At 66.2% G+C, this 20,845-nt stretch overlaps 1 protein-coding gene across 4 annotated transcripts in view; it reads right to left on the bottom strand.

Annotated features, from left to right (window-relative positions):
* Window positions 1–20,845, bottom strand: part of GSE1 (Gse1 coiled-coil protein) — a 103,223-nt gene that overhangs the window by 58,645 nt on the left and 23,733 nt on the right. For 3 of the 4 annotated variants that reach the window (XM_075101222.1, XM_075101223.1, XM_075101226.1), the window contains one exon: window positions 7,375–7,540. In XM_075101222.1, the coding sequence (XP_074957323.1) occupies window positions 7,375–7,540 (166 nt within the window). Of the gene's footprint in view, window positions 1–4,501; window positions 4,679–7,374; window positions 7,541–20,845 lie in introns of those variants that run through there. The other variant, XM_075101225.1, reaches the window with a different exon arrangement.

Here is a 20,845-nt window from a genome sequence, read left to right as displayed (position 1 = left end):
GTGCGGCAACAGGCACCGTCGCACCCTCCCCGAAACACCTGCTAATGCCGCGCTGGCACAGGGCGAGCGCCCGGGGCGGGCAGGAGGAGCGGCGGCGGTGGGGAGCGCGCCAGGGCCCGCAGCAAGAAGCGGCATGTCTGCCGCTTGGCAGCACAACAGAGAGCAGGTGACAAGCGCGCCGGCGGTCGCTTTATTACAGGAAGCGAGCATGCAAGCATCTGACGCCGCTCTGCCCAAAGAAAACCCCCTTCTCTTGCCATTAACCCTCCGGCCCCAGGCGTGGGAGAGGGGTGCCCGGATGCTGGGGGCACCCCATTGCAAACCCCACTGCAAAATGGGAGGGGGTGGGGGGCGTCAGGCCCTGAGACCACTCCACCCTGGTGGCACCACTGCTGCACGTCGCTGCCAGGGCCAAGCAAATCCCAAGGGAGTAAAAATCCACATGTGCGTGTGTGTGCACAAACATTTCTCCTCGGCAAACACTCCCCGAGACAACAAAATTAGCCGGCGCTGCCGCCCCTGAACCCACTCCCACACCGACCCCCTCCTCTGACACAGCAATTAGAGGCAGGCATTAATATTTAAATATTGCCAGCTCTGGAGAAGGGAAATCAAATAAAAACGCTGGCGTGCCGGCAGTGCATCAAGCTCCCGCTCCACCAGCCTCAAAACCCTCCAGGTGCACAGCAGTGGGGAGGGGGGGCAGGCTCCCGTGCCATGCTACACTGTGGGGGACACGAGGGCATCGATGCTACGAGGAGAACCCCCTTTCTGGGCTGAATCAATGTGATGAGCAAGGAGGTGGTGAGCAAACGGTGAGCAAGCAGCAAACGAGTGGCAAGCGAGCACCCCGTTGCACAAGCACAAGCACCAAGCAAGCAGCAGGGATGCTCCTGCCAGCTCAGAGAGGCTGGGGGGCATCAAAGGGACCCCAACCCCACGCTGGCCATGCTTTAGAGGGGGCACTTGGGGCTCCCCGCTCTCTCCCAGCTGTAAAAGCACCCACAGCACCTAGCTGCAGGATGCCAGGGCTGGGGGAAAGGGACACACAGCCAGGCCCCCCCGCCAGGAGTCACCCCCAGTTCCATGGATGCTATGAGGTGGAGTCAGCACAGCAAAGAGGATTTACTGCTCAATGCAAGGGGCTTTAGAGGCAATAACTTTCCCTCCTCTTGACTTAAATGGATTTTAAACTTCAAAAAGGATAGAGGGGGCAGGCTGCCAAGCGGCCGCCCCCGAAGGGACGACCCTGCAGGCGCTACGCCGGGTGTTTCGGGTGCCAAAGGGGGGGCTGCGAGCCGAGCCAGGGCCAACGGCCGAGGCAGATAAGGGCCATGGGGGGCCGTGCCACCCGCCCTTGCAGAAGGCCCCGCGATAAGGCGGCCGCCGTTATCGGCGCGGGAGTGCCAGGGCACGCTTCCTCCCGCGCCGCATTGCAACCGCCGGCAGGCAGTGGGGTGCCGGGAGCAGGGGGCGGGGGGTTGCCGGGACATGGAGCGGCCCCGTGGCCGAGCAGCCAGGGCAGCCGAGGCAGGAGTCACAGCAAGGGCTATTTCAAGGGCAATCCCCCTGGCAGCCTGCCCGGGCGGCTGCGGCGTGCCAAGCTCCGTCCCAGCTGCCCCTTCCTGGACGGGGGAGCTGGGACTCGGTGGTGCTCCCCTGTGGCCCCCCGGGGACACCCACCACCCTGCTGCCGGATGATGCACTCGAGCAACGCCAGCACGCAGGAGTCTGGGTTGGGTCTGCCCACAGGGACGCGATGGCAGAGGCAGGCAAAGGCCATTTCCCCCTGCCCACGCTGTGATGCCAAACCTTGCACCCAAGACCGGCATCAGTGTTGGGGCTCGGGGACAGGGGTGTGACCCATGGCACTGCACCCCCTCCGATGTGGAGTGGGAGCACCACCACCTTGTATCCAGCTGGAGCACGGCCGGGGCAAGCAGAAACCCCCCAAGCACAGCCCACCCAGACCCTAACCTCCCATGGGTCGCTGCCAGACACCACAGTGAGGGGCAGTGCCTGGGGGAGAGGGCTGGGGGGCCAGAAGAAGGAGCACGACAGTGGAAATTAAAAATAATGTCCCCTCCCTTGAGCTGCCCCAAAACCTGCAGTCCCATCCTGGGCACTGGCACATCAGGACGCGATAAACTGTCCTGTGGCACCCCCCCACATCCCCCCAGCAGCCTGGCCCCCCGCCAAAGCCACTGTCTTAGCTGTAATGCTCCCGGCCCTGCAGCCAACACACACACACACCCCCCCCCAAATGCCCCCCCACCCAAAAAAGGCCCCAGGCGTGCACGCTCGTCACAGGCACACAGGGGCGTGCACGCACGCGCTCGTGTGCACGCACACCCCGGCGTGCACCCAACAAGGTGCACCAGCAGCTGCCGGCACACCTTTGGGTCGTGCAACACATGCACGCGCGTGTGCGCAGGCAGCTCCGCCACGCACGCCTCGCCTCGCCTCCCCCCGCCAGCCCCACAGGAGCGGCTGGCCTTGGCCGGCCAGCCCTGCCGCCGCTCGCCGTCGTCGTCAACACCCAACACCTCCCCACCAGGTTACACAAACAGGCTGCCAAGCACACACGCAGCCTGGCGCACGCTCACCTCGCCCGCGCGCGGCCCCGCGGGGGCACACCCACAAACCACACGGCTCACCCCGATGCTCGCACGGGGGGCCGGCGCGCACGCGCGTGCTTGCAGGAAGAGGCGCTGGCTTCCCGCTGCCTTTTTCCCTCCATTAACTCCCTCCGTGGCTCCCGCTCGTGGCCCGACGGGCACCCACATGGCACCCCGGCACCCACCCCACCATCGTGCCCGCTGCTGCGGCTCAGCGCTGGAGGAGGAGGAGGAGGAGGAGGAGGAAGAAAGCCCGGCGCTCGCCCTGCTGCTCCAAGGGCTGGCAGCGGGCACTTGCCTAGGGTTCGGGCACAGCAGCCGGGCGCTGGCACCGGTTCCACCGTGCAAAGTAGTCGCTGGGACGTAGCACAACACAGGGCGCAAGCACAGCGCAGCGAACCGCCGGGCCCCAGGGGCGAAGGGCAAGGCGGGCGGCGCAGGCAGGGGTGGAAGAGCAAGGATGGAACACAGCAATAAACACGGCGGTGTGATGATGGGCCAGGCGAGACGCCGGGGCTGCGGTATCACCCCGATGCGGCGTGCGGTGCCCGGCCTCCCCGCGTCAAGCTGCGCGGTTTGTTTGGCAACACCCTCCCTCCCCAGCTCCGGCGGTTCCAGGTGTCCAGAAATACGGATAATACAAGGCTCAGGTGGAGCGGTGCGTGGGTAAACTGAGGCACGGCCCGTGCACTCGGCTCAGGAAGCGTACAGGCAGCAAGGCAAGGGGACATGCCAAGGTCGGTGCTGCTGGCTGAGCCCCAGCACGGCCCTGCACACCCCCGTGTGCTGCCAGCCCGCCGGCCGGGCTCCCCCCCAGGGGAAACAACCCAAAGGGCCTCTGTGGCCATGTGGGACATGGGGACTGAGCGCCTCGGCCAACACCGGACCCGGAGCCCACAGCACCCGGCGGGTCTCATCGCCCCCCAGCATCCCCCAGCTCCTGGGCATCCTTCAACCCTCATGCCGTGGGGTCCCCCAAACCCCACACAACAGGGTCCCCTAAGCCCAGGGCGACCTCTTTCCCCCACATGATAGGGGTCCCCCAAGCCTAGGGCGACCTCCACCCCTCACACAATGGGATCCCCCAAGCCAAAAGCAACCTCCATCTCCCACACCACAGGGTCCCCCAACCTCAGGGTCACCTCCATCCCCCGAACAACAGTATCGCTCAAGCCCAGGGTGCCCTCCGGGGCCCCCTGTGCCATGGGGTCCCACAACACCGGGGTGACCTCCATCCCCCACATCACAGGGACCCCTAAACCCCAGGGTGACCTGCATCCTCCACACCTTGGGGTCTCTCAACCCCAGGCTGACTTTTGTCCCGCACACCGTGGGTTCCCCGAGGCCCAGGGTAACCTTTGCTCCCCACATGATGGGGTTCCCCCAACTCGAGGGTGACCTTCATCCCCCATACTACAGGTTCCCTCAACTCCAAGGCGATCTCTGTCCCCCACACCAGGGGGTCCCCCAAGGCCAGGGTAACCTCCATCCCACAAACAGCAGTGTCCCCCAAGCCCAGGGTGACCTTTGCTCTCAATACCACAGGGTCCCCCAACTCCAGGGTGACCTCCATCCCCCACACCATGGGGTCTCTCAACCCCAGGGTGACCTCTTTCCCCCACGCCACGGAGTCCCCCAAACCCAGGGTGCCCTCCATCCCCCAGCCCCAGGGCCACCTCTGTCCCCCGTGCCGGAGCCCCCCCCCAACCAGCAGCAGAGGCAAAGGGGCTGAGGCGGGGCGAGGGGGGGCACACCGGACCCATCCCACCCCTCCAGCTCAGCCGGTCACCGGCAGTCCCCGTGTCCCGCCCCCCCCCGGCGCTGGTGGGGGGGGGGGTGTCCCGGGAGGGGGGGTGGTTTGGGCCGGGGGTGGCAGCACTCACCCGTCGGCCGCGCCGTCCAGCGGGGGCTGCGCTCGTCCATGGGCTGAGCGCTGGAGGGAGCCGAGCCGAGCCGAGCCGAGCTGAGCTGAGCCGAGCCGAGCCGAGCCGAGCCGAGCCTTCCCCCCCGCTGCTTCCTGCTTCCCTCGGCGCCCGCCCGCCGCCCCGGGAGCCGCACGGCTGGAGCGTGACTCACCGGGGGCCGGGCCGGGCAGGGCAGGGCCCCGACGGGGCGGGGGGGTGGGGGGGGGCCGGGGCTGGCACCTTCCCCCCGGGGAAGGGAGGGGCCGAGGGGGGAGGTCCCCTAAAAGGGATGCTCCTTTCAGATGGGGAACACCCCCCCCCCCCCGTCCCATGGGGGTCACGGGGCACCAGCGGGAAAGGTGCCCGCCCCCAAGAATTAGGGTGATGGGGAGGTGACAGCCCTGACTCCCCCCACCCCGCCCCAGCACTGCATTTGGGGGGTGACGGAGTGGAGGGCGAGGGGCGCACTGTAGGTTGGGGTGACCTGACCCCCCAAAATTGCTTGGACCTCCAAACGGGCTCTGGGACACCCCTGAGGTCAGAGGTGCCAGCCTGACCCATATCCTGACCCGTCGCGGCGAGCGCCCAGGGCGGTCCTGAGTCTGGGCCCTGCGGAGACAAGGGGTGCTCCCACCACGGCCCCCTCCGTGCACCCCGATGCCCCGTGCGCCCCCTGCGCTGGGTGCGGGACTGGGGCCAGCACCGTCCCCACCAGACAGGGACAGTGGTGGTCACCCCTGTGCCACCTCACCGTCACCCTGCGGGCTCTGCCCACAGCTGAGTTTGGAGACACCAGTGAAACGAGCGGGGTAGGGCTCAGCCGCTCGCAAGCGGAGGAAGTTGCCAATCGTTTACCGGCCATTACAAGCCATGCCGGTCAGCTCCGCACGCCGGACAGGCTCGGCAGGCTCCAAAAGGCAGGACCCCAGCCTTCCCGGGGCAGAAGGGAGGCTCCGGTGAGGAATTCAGTCCTGGTTCTGCCAGCCATGAACTTGCAGCTCTGCTGGAGGACATGCAGGCCGCGGCGAGGACATCCAGCCGTCCCCAAGCAAGCTGCCACGCCACGACGCACACCCACCCACCCGAGCCCCTTCGCGGCTCCCCCTCACCTCCGCTCCCCCTCCATCTTCCTCCTCTTCCTCCAGCAGGCCCAGCTGCCCACCATGCCGGCGCTGCCTGCAGCCTCCCCCAGCCCTTCTCGCCAGCAGCACCAGTCCTTTCTCCCCTCCGTCTCCCTTTTCCCGTTCTATTTTAAATTTTTATTGCATTCTTTTTAAAGAATACAGAGGAACAAATGCCCTTATCAGCAATTCTCACAAGGTATAAAGAGCCGCTTTTATCTCCCTGCCTTTGCTAATCTAGAGCGAGCCAATGCCTGTTAATTTTTTAATTTTCCTAGTGAATGCATTTGTGGCTTTGTCAGCATCCATCCGCACACGCACGCACCCGCGCCCCTCCGCGTCCCAGCCCAGCAACCCCGGCATGGGATTGCCACGGTGCCGGCAGAGCAGTAGCAAGCACAGCTCATGGTTTTGCAACCACGGAAGAGTTTCACATGCCGGAAAGTCCTGTGTGTCACACAAGGACATCCTGGGATGTACCACCGGATGGGAAGCCCCAAAATCTGGTGGTACCCCTGGGGATGCCAGCCCGGCTCTGCCCGGCCGCGGCGCAGGCGGCAAGCGCTGTGGGGACGCTGCCGGAGCGGCTCCCCATCCTCTGCATGGGGATGGGTTCCTGTGCCAAGCCGGCCAGCTGTCACCGTCACCCGCTCTGGCCGAGGTCCCCACGGGGGCACAGTGGGGTTCACCTCTTCCCCCCCCCCAGGGAAGGGAGAGGGCGCAGGCTGCCCGCACACCAGGGCTGGGAGCGCCAGCAGCCGGCCGCGGTGCGCAGATGAGATGTGGCAGGCGTGTAACAAGCCATTAGTCACTGTCACCTTTGCCCGGCAGCCACTGGCAGGGTAATAAATCCCGAGCTGACTCCAGCGGGCCCGTTCCAGGCCACGGCTCCCAGCTTGCCTCCGTGCCGCTGCTGGCTGGGCTGTGAGCAGCTTGCAAATGCCTCACAGCCCCCCTACCCCGGGGGACACAGCACTTTGCGGGGTCCCAAACCCAGCCCAAACCCCCACGGGGCTGATTGACAGCTGACGCGGGCCACCATGTCCCCGGGAAGCGCCCTTCCTCGGCGACATGGGGTGGGGTCACAACCCAACCCCCCCCTGCGGCAAGCAGCCCCCTCGCCCCATGGAGGCAGCGCTACCTGCCCCAGCTCCCTGCCCGCTCCAGCTCCCTGCGCCGCTGCACCTTGCGGTTCCCGGCTCTCCCCAGCCCAGCGCCAGGAACCGGCATCGGCGGTTGCTGCCAGATCAAAGCAGCCTGGCGTGGCACGGCACAGCACGGCGCAGCACGGCGCGCCCGCCGGGAAGGGCTGGCAAACAAGCCGGTCCAGGGAGGCGGCAGGCGGGAAGCACGCATGATACCTCTCCCAAAAATGCTGCCACTCCTGACGGACGGGGCGGCCGAGTCCTGGGAGCCGCGGCCTGGCCCAGCCCCGGGGGCCCCCCCCAGCTCCCCAACACAGCCAGCCCAATGCCTCGGCTCTCCCTGGCGCCCGTGGCCTGACTCACGGCCTCAGGGACGGCAAGCAGGGACCGAGGTGCCATCAGGGTCACCTCCCCGGCAGCGCTGCGGGTTTCAGAGCCCCAACCCCAAACCGCGGGGCACAAACCTTCGCCGGGAGACCCAAACCGTGGCGGCACGCCAGGCTGGCGGTGCACCCCGCAGCAGGGCAGGGGACGGCCCTCGGAGGCAGCATCCCCACACCCCCCAGCATCCCCTGGCATCACCTACTTGTGGCTCCAGCGTCCGCACCCTCCGCATCCAAAGCCGTCCGCTGGCCGATGTCTGGGGCAGCGCTGCCGCCCGTCCCTGGGCTCTCCCCGGCACTGGCCGCCCGGTGCCGGTGCTCGCCGGCAGCAGGCTTGGTGGCGGCTGTCTCGACGGTCGAAGAGGACGCCTGGAAGAGAAGCAGGACAGAGACTCAGCGCTTTTCCCTTCCCCAGCCTGAGCGCGGCAGGACCGGAGCACCACCGGCACGGGTGGGGGGCACGGGGGTGGGAACCGGGGCGCACAGACACAGGATGCTTTTGTTTTCCTGCTGGCCGGTGCACGTGGCCGGCGCGGGGAGCCGCACGCCAGCCCGCACCACGGGGCTACAGCTGGATCTGGCCGATGGCTCCCAGCGTGGCCAGACAAGAAAGGCTGGAGGGGGGGGAGAGGACATGAATCAAAGCGGCGTCCCCTTGCTCGCTGGCGGCAGCTGGCCGGTTAGGCAGCTCCTGATTACTCAACCGGGCAGTGTTTACTCGAGATCAACAACCCCCCCATCGCCATCCCTGCCTGGCGGGCAAGGCGAACATGCCACAGGGATAGGGACGGCGTTGCCGCTGTTTCTCGCTCGGTTTGGGGACCCTGACCCCGGGTGTCCCTGGGTGCTGCTGTGGCCCCCGTGTTTGTCGTAGCTGCCACCCTCCTGCGTCAGGCGTGCCCAGGCACACAGCTTGGGCTGTCGCCGCTTCTATTTATCTTTAATAAAGCGACAGCCAGCGACGTCGCACACATCCCGGCACCGCCATGCCGCTCTGGGACAGGCACACGCACAACCCAGCCCTGGGTCCAAGCGGGTTCCCGGGATGCTGCACCCACCCCAGGCATGGCAGGATGCAGGTGACGTCCACTCCTGCCATAGAGGACACCCATAGGGACACCCCGCTCCCAGTGTGGGGACACGAGGGTCAGGGTTCCAGCACAGCGAGGATTTTAAGCTGATCCCATTTTTCTCAGCATTAGTCCTATAAACATGGAGAGCCAAAGCGAGATGGATGGTAGGTGAGTTTTTTGCTGGGAAGCCCTTAGACTCAATGAGCCACGCACGCGAGCGGACATATAAATTTACCGTTCGCTTCCTGGAAAGGTTTAATTTATGGAATCCATATGGCAGCGCCGCACAACCGCAAGTGCTCGGCATATCCTGAGAGTCCTCGAGTGCCACCACGTACCGGCTCCAACTGGCAGGGTGCCACCGGCTGCCCCGGCAATGGCGGGATGCTCTTCTCTTTCCCAACGATTAACAGAAGATGATGTTCACAGTGGGCAGGGGACAAGCTCAGGGACCAGTCCCCCTCCCCAAAAGCTCGGCGCAGGATCCCTGGAGATGGCAGGGATATCCCTCTGGGGTCCCAGAACAGATGCCATGCCCTGCTCCTCCTCCCAGGGCAATGCCACAGGCAGCAGCAGGCAGCAATCCCCTACCTGTGGGCATGGGAAAGGGCTGGGGCACACTTTGATACCCGGAGCAACTAATCATTAATTAGCATTAATCATCCCCCGTCACTCGTCACAGCAGCATTGGGCAAGATGTAGTCAGGGAGCAGCGAGTTGGGCCGGGGTCGCGGCGGGGAAGGTGGATTTTGGCAGCGGTTGACAGGTCAAGGCTGGCACCCTCCTGCTCCCCAGGGAGCCCCAGCAGCACCCCAGACCCCAACCCACCATCAGCCCCACGCCGGTGGCAGCCCACAGCCCCCACCACTTTAATTTTCCTGCCAGGGGATGCTGAGATGCAAAAGCACCAGAGGCTGGTCCCACCTGCCCAAGGGGCAGCCAGGATCCATCCCCCATCCCTGCCCATGCCCCCTGGGACCCCCCAGGCAGCAGCCGGAGCCAGCACAGAGCACCGGCCGCCTCCTTGCTTTAACTTCACCCAGCGCTATCTGTCAGCAAATCATCCCCGGTTACACAGATAAGGAATAATTGATGCAAAGGAGCCATCTGTTTGCGAACACGGAATATCTGCTCAATTAGGAGGGATCTGTCCACCCAGATAAAGCATCGAGGCAGCCCCTCGGAGGGGGGGGGGGCCTTCCTCCCCAACCACGTCCTCAAAGACTCACCCCCAATTAGAGGCGAGTGGGTTGATTTGGGTGCTAATTTGCTCAGCAGCACCCCAAGGCGCTCAGGCAGAGGCCAGGAAGCAAGCATGCTCTGCCACCAAGCGCCAAAATTCAAGGCGAGGGCTGACATCCCCCCCACACCCCACCACGGCGATGCTCAGCCTGGCCCAGCCTGGGGCTCGGGGAGATGCACGTCCCCACGGGTGAAGAGAGGGGACCAGCTGGCTGCACCTGCCAAATGGTGCTGAGCTGAGGTCGGCCCGCTCGTTGCATGAGTGGCTGTCTGCAGAAACGCACCGAGGCAGCACGCACATGGACAGAGGAACTCAGGGACTGCAACAGCTCTGCAGCACACACCGGCTGTGCACAGCCCCAGCGGGGAACCAGGGCCACAGGGCATCACCCTGGGCAGTGTCTGGGTCCAAGGTAGCTGTGCAACAAGGTGACATCAATGTCACATCATTACGTGATGTTATTAACACGGGAAAAATTGAGCTTGCATGCAGGCAAGGGCTGCAAGCCAGGGGAGGTGGGCAGGGATGGCAGGGCAGCTCCACAGGTGACAAAACCAGGGGAGAAAAGGTTCCTGGAGCTGGCACAGATGGCCCCACGGCACGGTGCTCCCACAAAACCCCGTGTGGCATCTGCCTCTGTCTCTGTAGGTCCCCGGTACAAAGGCGAGCTCAAGCAGGGTCAAAACACAGCTGGTGGCCTCGAGGGACAGGCACAGAAAGGCACTGCTAGACTCTGTGTCACCCGTGTTCCCCACCACCGGCATGGCAGCACCACGGTGCCCCACCGGCCCTCAGCTCGGTGCCCAGGGCAGGCAGCTTCGCAGCCAGGGCACACGATGGCAGCAAGGGCAGGGAGCAGTGTCCCTGTGTCCGTCTCTCCCCGCCAAGGGCACATTCCTCCTGCTCCTGTCACGGGGATAAATACCTGCCACGGCACTCGGCTCTCCCCTCGGCCCCGGCTTCGGGACGGCGGTGACGGAGCGGGAAAGCAAAGGGCCGCAGTGGCTCTCTGGTGAGGGATCCGGCACGCAGGCGGCGTCACCGGCGCGTTTCCTGTGCCTTCGGGACACCAGAAAATGCGGCTTCCCCGTTCCACCTCCCCTGTGCCTCGCCTGCCGCCGGGGCGGGCTGCAGCACCTGCAGCGGCGATGCCGCCCACGGCGTGCCATGGGCACAGCAAAGCCCACCCCACGCCAGGAGCATCGCACCCGCACAGCCCCAGCCTCCACCCTCCCGGCTGGCAGCACCCTGGAAAGTCCCCGTGCTCCCGGCAGCCAGGGCACCGGGGGTGGATGGGGTGACGGTGCTTTGCCTCTTGGCTGGCACCACCACGGTAGGGCGGCGGGCACGGAGCCCGGCGAGCACCGGCACAGCTGCACCAGCAATGGTTTTTGGCACAGCCTGCGTGCAAGCTCCTGTGAGCGAGCGAGGGCCGAGGTGGGGAGGACGCTCGGCCCGAGGGGCCGCATCCTGCACTTCCCGGGGGATTGCAGAGAGCTGGCTGCAGGAGGAGCCTTGGCATGGGGGGAGCAGCGCACCCCAGCACCCAACTGCAGGGCTGGAGGGGGACAAGACCCCACCACTTCCCATCACCCTGCTTCCCCCCAGGCCTGCGAGGCAGCCCTCAAAATAAAAGGTGGTTTTGGAGTGTTTAGGGCTGCGGCAAGCAGGCTTCCCGCAGCTCCCTTTGTCAGTGAGGCTGCCAAGCCCCCCGACTCACGCTGGGGCTTTATCACCTCCGCCACAGGCACAGCCCCTGCAGCATGTTCACCCAGGCAGTTTCAGCTGCTCTTCCCTCCAGGAAGCCTTTGCCTTCTCCATCATCTTCCTCCTCCTCCTCCTCGAGTCCTGAAACCAGAGGGTTTTCCCCCACAAGCAGGCTGTGCCTGGAGACCCGGTGCGGCAGGGGTCCCCGCCGGTGGCACGGCTCAGCGCCCTGTGGGTCCCTGCCACCCCGTTGGGTGCCCACAGGAGGGGCGGTGGCTGGATCCGCACATCCCCGCCGCCGCCGTGTTTAAAGTTTCTCAGCCGTGTTTGCTGGCGGAAAGTTGGAACCTGCAATTACAGCTGTGCTAACCCCTCATTAAAAAGGGGAAGGGGGGGAGAAAAAAAATGGGAAAGAAACAAAAGGCTCCAGAGAGAGACACAGCGCCGTTAACCCTTCCCAACCAGGGATGTGCCCAACCCAGGTGGTCCCCTCCAGCAAATTAATACGGCCGTGGGGACACGTTGCACGGTGGCGGGAAGCTGGCGGTGACACTGTGTGCCGGGGGTCAGTCCATCCCCACAGCCGTGGGTACCACTGCTCAACCAGATCCCCCCTCCGGGTCCCAGTGCAGCGGCGAAGCTGGCTGTGCCGCGGCACGGCCCAGCCCGCCGGCGGCGCCCGCGTGGGCACGGCTGCGGCTGTGCCGGAGCCGTTTGTCACGGCGAGGCTGCGGTTCCTGCTCGCTCTCCAGCAGCGACACCGTGACGCCTGCTGCAGGAGCCCACACAATATGTTCGCACTCATCTCGCAGCTGCCCCCAGACAGCCCGAGGTGCCGCGCTCCTCCCCGGCGCGGGGGCCGGTGTGTGCCGGCAGAGCCACGACGCGCCGGCGAGCCCAGGCGGGGACCGGCAGCGGGGCAGGCAGGGATGGAGGGGGCCGGACAGGCAGCGCCAGAGACTGCGGTCAAGCTGGATGCCACATGGGTAGATGATGCTGGAAACGCCGCCGGCACCGCGAAAAGATGCACCCGCAACCCCCCCCCTCCCGTGCCCGAGCGCCCTGACCCAGGGGCCAGGCTGTGCTACGAGCCTGGGGGACACCAGGCAGGGGGAAAGGCCTGACCCTGACCCCTGTGTCACCACAGCCCCCCCTGTACTGCGCCGGCAAAGCAGGTTTGCAACCACCCACCACCGGCATGGCGGAGGAAGCTCCCGGTGGAAGCGGGTGCAGCACCGCCCCACTCACTGCTGCTTTTGGGGTGGAGCACGGCGGCCTCCAGGACCCCGTCCCCAGCAAGGGCCTGACCCTGCCGCTACCCCAGCGTGGCCACATCCCCCCCTTGTGCCCCCATTCCCAGGGAGCAGCAGGTCCCTGCGTCACCCACCCTCCCCCCCTCCTCCCCCCCAAGCGACACCATCTCACCCGCTGCGGCCGCAGCGGCTCTGACAGCCAGCTAACGAGCTGCAGGCAGCAATTTGGGTTATATATAGCCCCAAAGTGACTGCATCTAATTGCTCCAGCACGCACCGGCCCCGCCGTGGGGTCTGGGTGCTAGGCACAGAGGCATGGGGCGGGCGGCACGTGCTCTGTCCCCCCACGCCGGCCGTCACCCCACGTGACCCACCGGGCCCCCCGAGGCTGGCAGGGCGAGAGCATCGCCCCATACCATGCTGGCCCCAGGAAGCAGGGCTGTTCTTGCTGGCTTTGTGCCGGGCCATAAGCGGCTTTGGCTAAAGCTGCCGTCCCAGCCCGTCCCAGCCAGCGGCCCTAAGGAGCTTTTGTCCCCTCTCATTAAGGGGTTTCAGCCGGGGGGCCATGGGGTACAGCACCCGGCACCCCCTCACTGCAGCCCGCAGGCTCCGGCCAGCTGCTCCGGCAGCCCGGGGAGGGAGGGATGGATGGAAGGAGGGAGGTGGTCCTGCCGCCGGCCCCCATCCCTTTGTGGCAGCCCCCGTCCCCTTGCAGCAGCTGCCAGGCGAGGCGGCGAGCACGCAGATGCGGCCGGGAGGGGTGGCGGGGTGGGATGTGGGGGGGGGGGGGGGTGTCCCCCACTGCGGCTCCCCACGCCAGCAGGGCGAGAGGCGGCCCCCGCGCGCAGCCGCCGGCGGGGAGGGGAGCCGGAGCCGAAATTGTTTGCCAGCTTCCTCGAGACGGCACAATGGAGGGCGCGCAGGCGGATCCGGGGTCAGGGGTGAGAGCAGCAATAAGTGGTTTATGCCTTTTGTGAAGAGGCTGAACTGACAGCTCGCTGGATTAACAAAGACGTCCTCTGTTCCCGGGCAGGTCATGTGGAAAGCGCTGCGCCGACCCCTGTCACTTCTTTTTTTTGCAAGAACAGACATTTGTTCGCCAGCAAGCGGGGAGGTGATGGAGGGGGAGGCGGGGGCCGCGCAGCCGCTCGCTCCCGGCTTTCCTCAAGTCCTCCGGGGCTCTGGGCGTGGGGATTGGCAGCCGCTCGCTGCTCCAGCAGCCCCGGCTGCACCGCGTCCCCCTCCGTGCCTCAGTTGCCCCAAGTTGTGGGATGAGCCATGGCTGGTGGCAATGCATGAGGCCCTGGGGGATGCCAGCACCTCCACCCCACCACCCAGGCGGTGCTGGGTCCTGTGCCACCCCGCTTCCACACCGAGACCAACCCCGTGCTTGCCACCCTGTCACCCCAGAGCCAGGCTGGCTGAGCAGGATGGGACCCGCGCCCTGCTCAGTGTCAGAGCAGCCCCCATCCCACTGTGGGGACACACAGCCCTTGCCTACACCTGCCGGTCCCTGCCAGGGTGGAAAATGTTCCCCCCACACCGCTTTCAAGGCAGGGAAACTGAGGCAGGGAAGGATGTGAGCATCCTGCCCATGGACAGAGAGCAGGGCTGGCAGCAGCACCTCCACTGCTGGCACTGAAAGGGGAGCTGGCCCTGCAGAGAACCACCAGCCCTCTCAAATCTGCAAGGATTTCCCCAAGCCTGCGCAGCACAGTGCCAACACCATCATCATTAGACTCCAGAGTAAACAGCTGAAATAGTGCCATTCCACACTGAGACAAACTACCCTGGCCAGAGCAGTGACCCTCTGGCCTGGGTTGTCCCTGCAGCTCCCATCTCCCTCCACACCACAGCCCCGGCTCCAGACCACCGCTGCCTGTGTCTCCCCAGGACTAGGGGGCCCCAGGCCAGGAGGGGAGGGATGCAGCCAACTGCAGAGCAGGACCTGGACCTAAATTCTGCAGAGACCACACGGGACATGCTGCTGCTCAGCCCCGGGACCCTGCTCCGTCCCCCACACTCCCCATCTTGGGGATACCATGACCCTGCAAGCTGTCACGGTGCCCAGCACACCCACCTCCAGCTCCGGAGCTGCCAGGCAGTCTGCGGCTGCAGTCCCCTCCCTGCCACCCTAAATCCTTGCGTCCTCTCCCCGCCACCCTAAATACCTGCTGCAGGGAGAGGTGACTGCCCCAAGGGGCTTTTCACTCTGGAAAATCCCACCCACCCCACAGCGGCTCATGTTTTCGGGGCATTCCGACAAGTGCAAAGCCCCATGGCGTGCACGGGGTAAACTGAGGCAGGGAAGAGCAGCCAGGACAGTGCAAGGCTGAGCAGGGGGATGGCACCGTGTGAGAGGACCCCCTCCAACTCAAGGAGGGGCATGTTACGGCAATCACATGCGTGGCAAAAGCCCTCGCCTGCTTCAGCACGGGTCCCGGCGAGTGCCACACGCCGGCCAGGCAATCAGCTTGCAACGCAGTGGCATTAAAGCCTCAATCATCCCCCCCCCCCCCACCCATGTCCCCCTTCTTTATCCAGCCGGGCAGCTTAGCGTGCCGGTTCTCAGCTCCCGCCTGCCATCTAAAGACGGACTTACCACCAGGTCCGGCGCTTCGTTAAGCCGCAGATTAAACGCGCACCATCTGCAAGGGGAAACTTTAATGCAGGATAATACCTGCCGCACACAGGCTGCCGTGTCACCGCGCGCCCCGGGCATGCCAGGCGGGTGGGCACAAAGCCCCTCCGTGGCATGAAGTCCCTTAGCGGCACGATGCTCCTCAGCGGGGATTTCGAGGGCTTTGCACGTGTGAGTGGTACCCAGGCTGGATGTCCCCATCCTCCTCGCTGTCCCCTCCCGCCACAGCCCCACAACGACCCACATCTGGCTGTGGTTGGAGCTGCAGCCCCAACCAGCCCCCTACTCACCAGCCCCTGTGTCCCCCCTGGGGCAGCCGCCCCCAGGCAGGGGACACCCAGGCGCTCAGGGTGTTCCCACCTGGTTAATTACTTTAAGTGATTACGAGTTACTTCATCAGGCAGCGGATTAGACCCTGCAGCCAGGAGCTGTCTTCCCCCACAGCCCTCCCTCCTCCCCCAGCAGACAGCATGACGGGGGGATCCTGCCCTGTCCCCATTTTTAAGAGCAAATCCCACCTCTCCGACCCCACAAAGTTGGCCCAGGTGCCGTCTGCCCCCTCCAGCTTGGCAAAGCCCCCAGGGATGCCCAGGCCAGCAGCATCACCCAGGGCACTGCAGGGATGTGGGGCTGCCCCTAGTGATGGGGGGGACAGAGCTAGGCTGAGCATCCGGTGGAGATGGGAGGGATGGCGGGTACCACTCAGCAGGGAGGAGGGATGCTGGCAGGGCACAACGCACCCCAAAGGCAAGTGGAGGAGGACGGGGCAGCCGCCTGCCGACTCAGCGCGCCGATGAATTACACCGGATTACAGGTCCCTGCTCAGGTCAGCGGGGAAAGGAGCCAAGGAGGCTTTCCGCCTCCTGGCCTGCTCCTGCTGGAGAATTTACGGCCAGGACTCCACGACGGGCTGAGTAATTAGTGCCGGGAGGGAAATGGCTGAATCAGCACCCAACAGTCAGCACCAAAGGGATGGAGCTGGAGGTGGAGGGATCACGCAGCCCTGAGCTGACAGGGACTGTGGGACTGACAGCAGCATCCCATCCCTGAGCTGCTCCTCTGGGACCAGCTCTGGCCCAGCATCTCATCTCTGAGTCGGTCCCTCGAGGTATCACTTTGGGAACGCTCCAGCAAACAGCCCCGTGATGCAGCTATGGCACGCAAAAGCCCCCCCCCCCCCCATTCCGCTCACTTAAACACAAACGTCACTCTGGTCCTCCCTTCACAGCCTGGAGAGAGGTGCTGCATCCTCACGATGCTCAAGCCCCGGGATGCCCAAGCATCCATCCAGCCATGCCCAGGCAGCCCTCGGGCCTTCGCGGCTGCCATCGATTTACCAGGGTTGGGAGCGGCAGGGCTGGCTCCCCGGCAGAGCCAGCCCCTGCTCTGCGGCTGATTACAGCCATTTCCCTGCCCGTTCCCCCTCCCCGCTGTCTGCCTCCTGCCTCTGTCTGCTGCCTGGTTTTACGAGGGCCATTTCCAAGAGGTCGCTGGAAATAGATTTTTATCACCTCGTGATAAATATCGTTTACGGTGACATTACTGCTTGGAGCAGCCATGCGGAGGAGGGAGGAGAGGCGGGCAGGCGGACGCCCGCTTGCAGCCCCTAGCTCCGTGGGGCACCAGCGGGGCCCCTTCTTGTCCCTGTCCCCATCCCCGGAGGTTCGGGCAGCACCAAACCCTGACACCATCCATCTACCCGGGCAGCACGAACAGAGGGAGCCGCATCATTAGCCCCGCGCGCCATTAAGCACTTAAAAAGCCATAGGAATAAGCTGCGCCATTAGCTGACAAGTGAGCTGGGAGGGGAGGGATGCGCGGCGGGGGGAGCTGAGCGTGGACTGGGGAATCTCACCAGCCTACATGCTGCAGGATGCCCACAAACCCCCTGGGAGAGACACTGTGGTCTCCCAAGAGCTCCAGTGTGCCCAGGAAGCAGGGGCAGAACAGTCCGCTCCCACACACAGCTCCAGGATGGAAAATCAGGGGCTTTCAGAGCTGACACATCACTTCTGCAGGGGTGAAGCCACCAGGCACCTCTCTCCAGAGGGACTTTTTGGCAGGACAGGGAGAACCGGCTCCCTGCTCATCCCATCCAAGCCTGCTCTGGTCAGGCTCTGATTTAGGGTTGGAGTTGGTGCAGAGAAAAGCCACCGCTGGGCTGAGAACTGTAAACTCGTGACAGCTGTGGCACCAGCCCCGGGTGTTGCAGCCCCAGGGTGTTGCAGCCCCAGGGTGTTGCAACCCCGCGCAGAGGTGATCTGGAGGCCCAGGGGAGCACGGGTCCTGCCCCGGCCGAGCCTGCAGGCAGGACGGCTGCCAAGCCGTGCCCACAGGCAGCTGCCTCTGGAAAAAGGGCACGGCGGCGGGCAGGGGGCCAAGGCCAACCCGCTGCCCGCGCCAGCCCCGCCACACACAGCGCCGGGGGCCAGCCAGCCACCCCCGGGGTGGGGGGGGAACAATCACCTCTTTCACCAGCGCTGAGGGGGGGGGGGGTGTCACCTGCAGGGATGGAGTCACAGTCCCCAGGGTGCCCCCCGTGCAGGGCAGCCCCGCAAAAGCAGGGGCTCAGAGCAGCAGCGAGCCTCGCCGCGGCGCCGGCAGGGAGAGCTAGCCTACAACACCCGGCAAAGAGCAACCCTCGCCTGCGGGCAGAGAGCGTGGCAACGCCAGCCTGTGCCAAGAATCCTGCTTTGCCTCCCCAGCCCCGGCACTGGCTCCCTTGGGCAAGCTGCCTCCTGCCCCGCTGCCTCAGTTTCCCCAGCACCCAGGAGTCCGCAGGGATGCCAGGGACACGGGCAGGGGGCGGGCAGCCATGGCGGGGGCGAGCCCAGCACCATGTCCCGGCTCCTTCTTGCGACACGCGGTGCAAACCCGCCGCGGCGCGAAGCCTCGGCGTCTCGTTTGGCAAGCGGCCCCGCGGCGTGGGGCCAGGAGGGAGGGAGAGAGCGGGGGCTTTGTATGAGGATGGGCCCCGGCGAGACAGCGGCAGCGGCCACCTGCCGCGAGCCGCCGCGGTGGCACGGCCCCTCCTCTGTTCCCCACAGCCGGCGGGTGGAAAACAACCCCGAAAAAGGCCAACAGGCCACCCCGGTGGCACAGCAGGCTGCGTGGGGACAGCCAGCCCCAAATGCAAGGACGTGGGGTGTCAGTGGACTGGTGTCCACCCTGTCCCACCCTCCCCAGCAGGGGTGTCACCTCGCTGCCAGGACGCGTGCGTGGGTCAGTGGTCGCTGCCCCCGTGCCGCTGCCCCTGCTGAGGCCACGCCAGCAGCTGGCACTGTCCCCCGGTGCCACATCCCACCCCAGGGCATGGGGGTCCCCCAGCCTCTGCATCCCCTTGCAGCCCCCGGGGACGAGGGGTCCCTTGTCCGCCCCCGGAGACCCCCAGAGCAGGCACCACACTTGGGATACCCCGCAGCAGGACACGTGCCGAGCCAGCTACCTCCGGCAAGCATGAAAGGGAGGTTGTTCACCTGGCGAGCGGCTCGGTGGCCCTCGGGGCCAGCCCCTGCCACCACCTCGTGGCTCCCGGCACGCAGGAGCCGCTACTGGAGCCAGCACACCCTGGCAGGGCCACCTCCCCAGCGGTCGCGGTGACCTTACGTGTCGCTGCAGAGAGAGCCCGTGCTCTGCCGCCAGCCCAGCGCTTGGCCCGGCACACGGCTCCTGCAGCCAAGGCAGGCTGGCGGCTTGGCATCCACCCTGCCTGCCGCCTGCCCGCAGCTCCCACCCCGCATCCGCCCTCCTCTCCCCCCGGGGCTGGCAGGGAGGCGGGCAGCACCCCTAGGAGGTGCAGACAGACAGACAGCAAGACCACAGACCCCTACGCGCGCTGCCCCAAGCCCCGGGGTGGAGGTTTGGGCATCCCCTGCCCATGCCAGGACCCGGCAAAGCCTGGGTGCAGGCAGCCCTGCAGGGATGCTGCCTGGCACTGCCCGCTCCCAGGGCCACCCAGCTCCGAGCATCCCTCGGGGACAGACGGCTCCAACCTCAGCGCACCCAGCCGAGCACCCCAGGAGTCGGAGTGGGGGGAGGAAATTTGTCCCCCATCACCCACAAACAGAGCCTCGCAGAGCCGCCAGGGAGGCAGCAGCCATGTGGACCAAACCCCTTCGCCCCCCTCCCAAGCACCGCTGCCCCCCAAGAAGCCAGACCCAACTCCCCCGAGGATGAGCGCATGTGCTATAGCCATGGGGCAGCCCCTCAGTTGGGCTGCCCACCCCCCCGTGCACCCCCGGAGAGCTGCGCACGGGCCTACTGGGGTGCAGAAAGACCATTTTACCTTTTTTTTTTAAATATAAAATAAACTCCATCAGCGGAGGGAGCCCGGCCCACCAGCGCTGAGCAAAGTTTGCAGCAAGTTGCGTGGGAGCCCCCCCGCTGGGGTGCCCACGGCAGGTCAGGGTACCGCGGGGGTCCCACCGCTGAGCACACCCCCCCCCATCATGTGCTCACACCCCCCCGCAGCAGGGGCAGCCCCCCGGCCACCCCCCCGCACCTCGGGACCCTCACCCACCCAAAACCTCGCTGGGGGGTGGGAAGGGGGGGCACGCAACAAGTCCAGGGAGGGGGTTAGACCCTCCCACACCACGCCGCACCCCCCCAGCAAGGACCCCCCCGGGCTGGCGCGGTGCCCCCCCCATACAGGGATGGGGGGGGGGGGACGTACAGGCAGCTGCCTGCCCTGCACCTACCTGTGCGGCAGCGGCGGGCGCGGTGGCGGGGTGCGGGCAGGAGCGGTGACCCCACGCAGCCCCGCCGGCGGCAGCGAGCGGGAGGAGGCAGCGCCGCGCACACGCACACGCACGATCAAATCCCGAGCCGCCGGGCGAGAGGCGGCGGGGGCGGGGGGGGGGCACGGTGAGGAAGGGGATGGGGCGGTTGAAGATGGGGGGGGGGGGTCAGGGAAATTAATAACCGAGAAAAAGGCACTTACCCCCTCCCCGGGGCTCGCCCCCGTGCCGCGGGGGTGGCTGGAGGGTGGCGCTGGGGAGGATGGGGGGGATCAAAGGCTGGGGGGGGGGGGGGGGGTCTCGCCAGCCCCCGCTGCCTGCCACAACAAAGAGCCAGACACAACAAAAGCAGCATATGGCCAGAGCCGCGCGGGGCTGTAAATTAAACATAAAGGGAAGATTAGATAATTAATGAGCGCTCCCGGGCCGGCCTCGGGGGGAGGGGGCTGCCTGCTGCGGGGAGCCCTTGGCCCGACGGGGAAAGGGGGGGTGGGGGTGGTGACACGGCCCCGGGAGCGCAGGGGGGCCGGGGGGGGGGTCGGCGGGGCACCTGTTGGGAGGGGAGGATGGGCAGCGGCCGGATCCAGCCTCGCCAGCTGCTCCGGGGCGCACGGACCGCCAGCGCCTAAGAGGATTAACGGGGGCGGCTCCCGACTCCCGCCCCCACCCCCGGGATACAGGCCTGAAGCTGCAGGGCTGGGGAGGGGGTGTCCCCCCCTCGTGGTGTCCCACCTCTGCCCCAGGCCCGGGCAGAGGACACCCAGCATCCCTGGAGGGGGTGGGGTGGGCATCCCTTCTTCCCACCGCCCCGAGGACCGGAGCCCACAGCCAGGCAGCACGGCTCAGCATGGCCCCCCCTGACCGTGTGCGTCTCCCCCCACGCAGGAAAAGTGGCTCCTGTGCTGCCAGAGCCCTTTGCAATGGCCAAAACCACCCTGCCTGGCAGGCGGGGAAACTGAGGCAGGCGGGGATTGAGTCCACGCCAGTGGCTCAGATCTGGACGGGGACACCATCTCCCCAT

This window comes from Phalacrocorax aristotelis, chromosome 8 (genome assembly GCF_949628215.1).
Source record: "Phalacrocorax aristotelis chromosome 8, bGulAri2.1, whole genome shotgun sequence".
In the NCBI taxonomy this organism is placed as follows: domain Eukaryota; kingdom Metazoa; phylum Chordata; class Aves; order Suliformes; family Phalacrocoracidae; genus Phalacrocorax; species Phalacrocorax aristotelis.
Note: the sequence above shows the minus strand (reverse complement) of the source record. Positions and strands in the feature narration are given on the sequence as shown.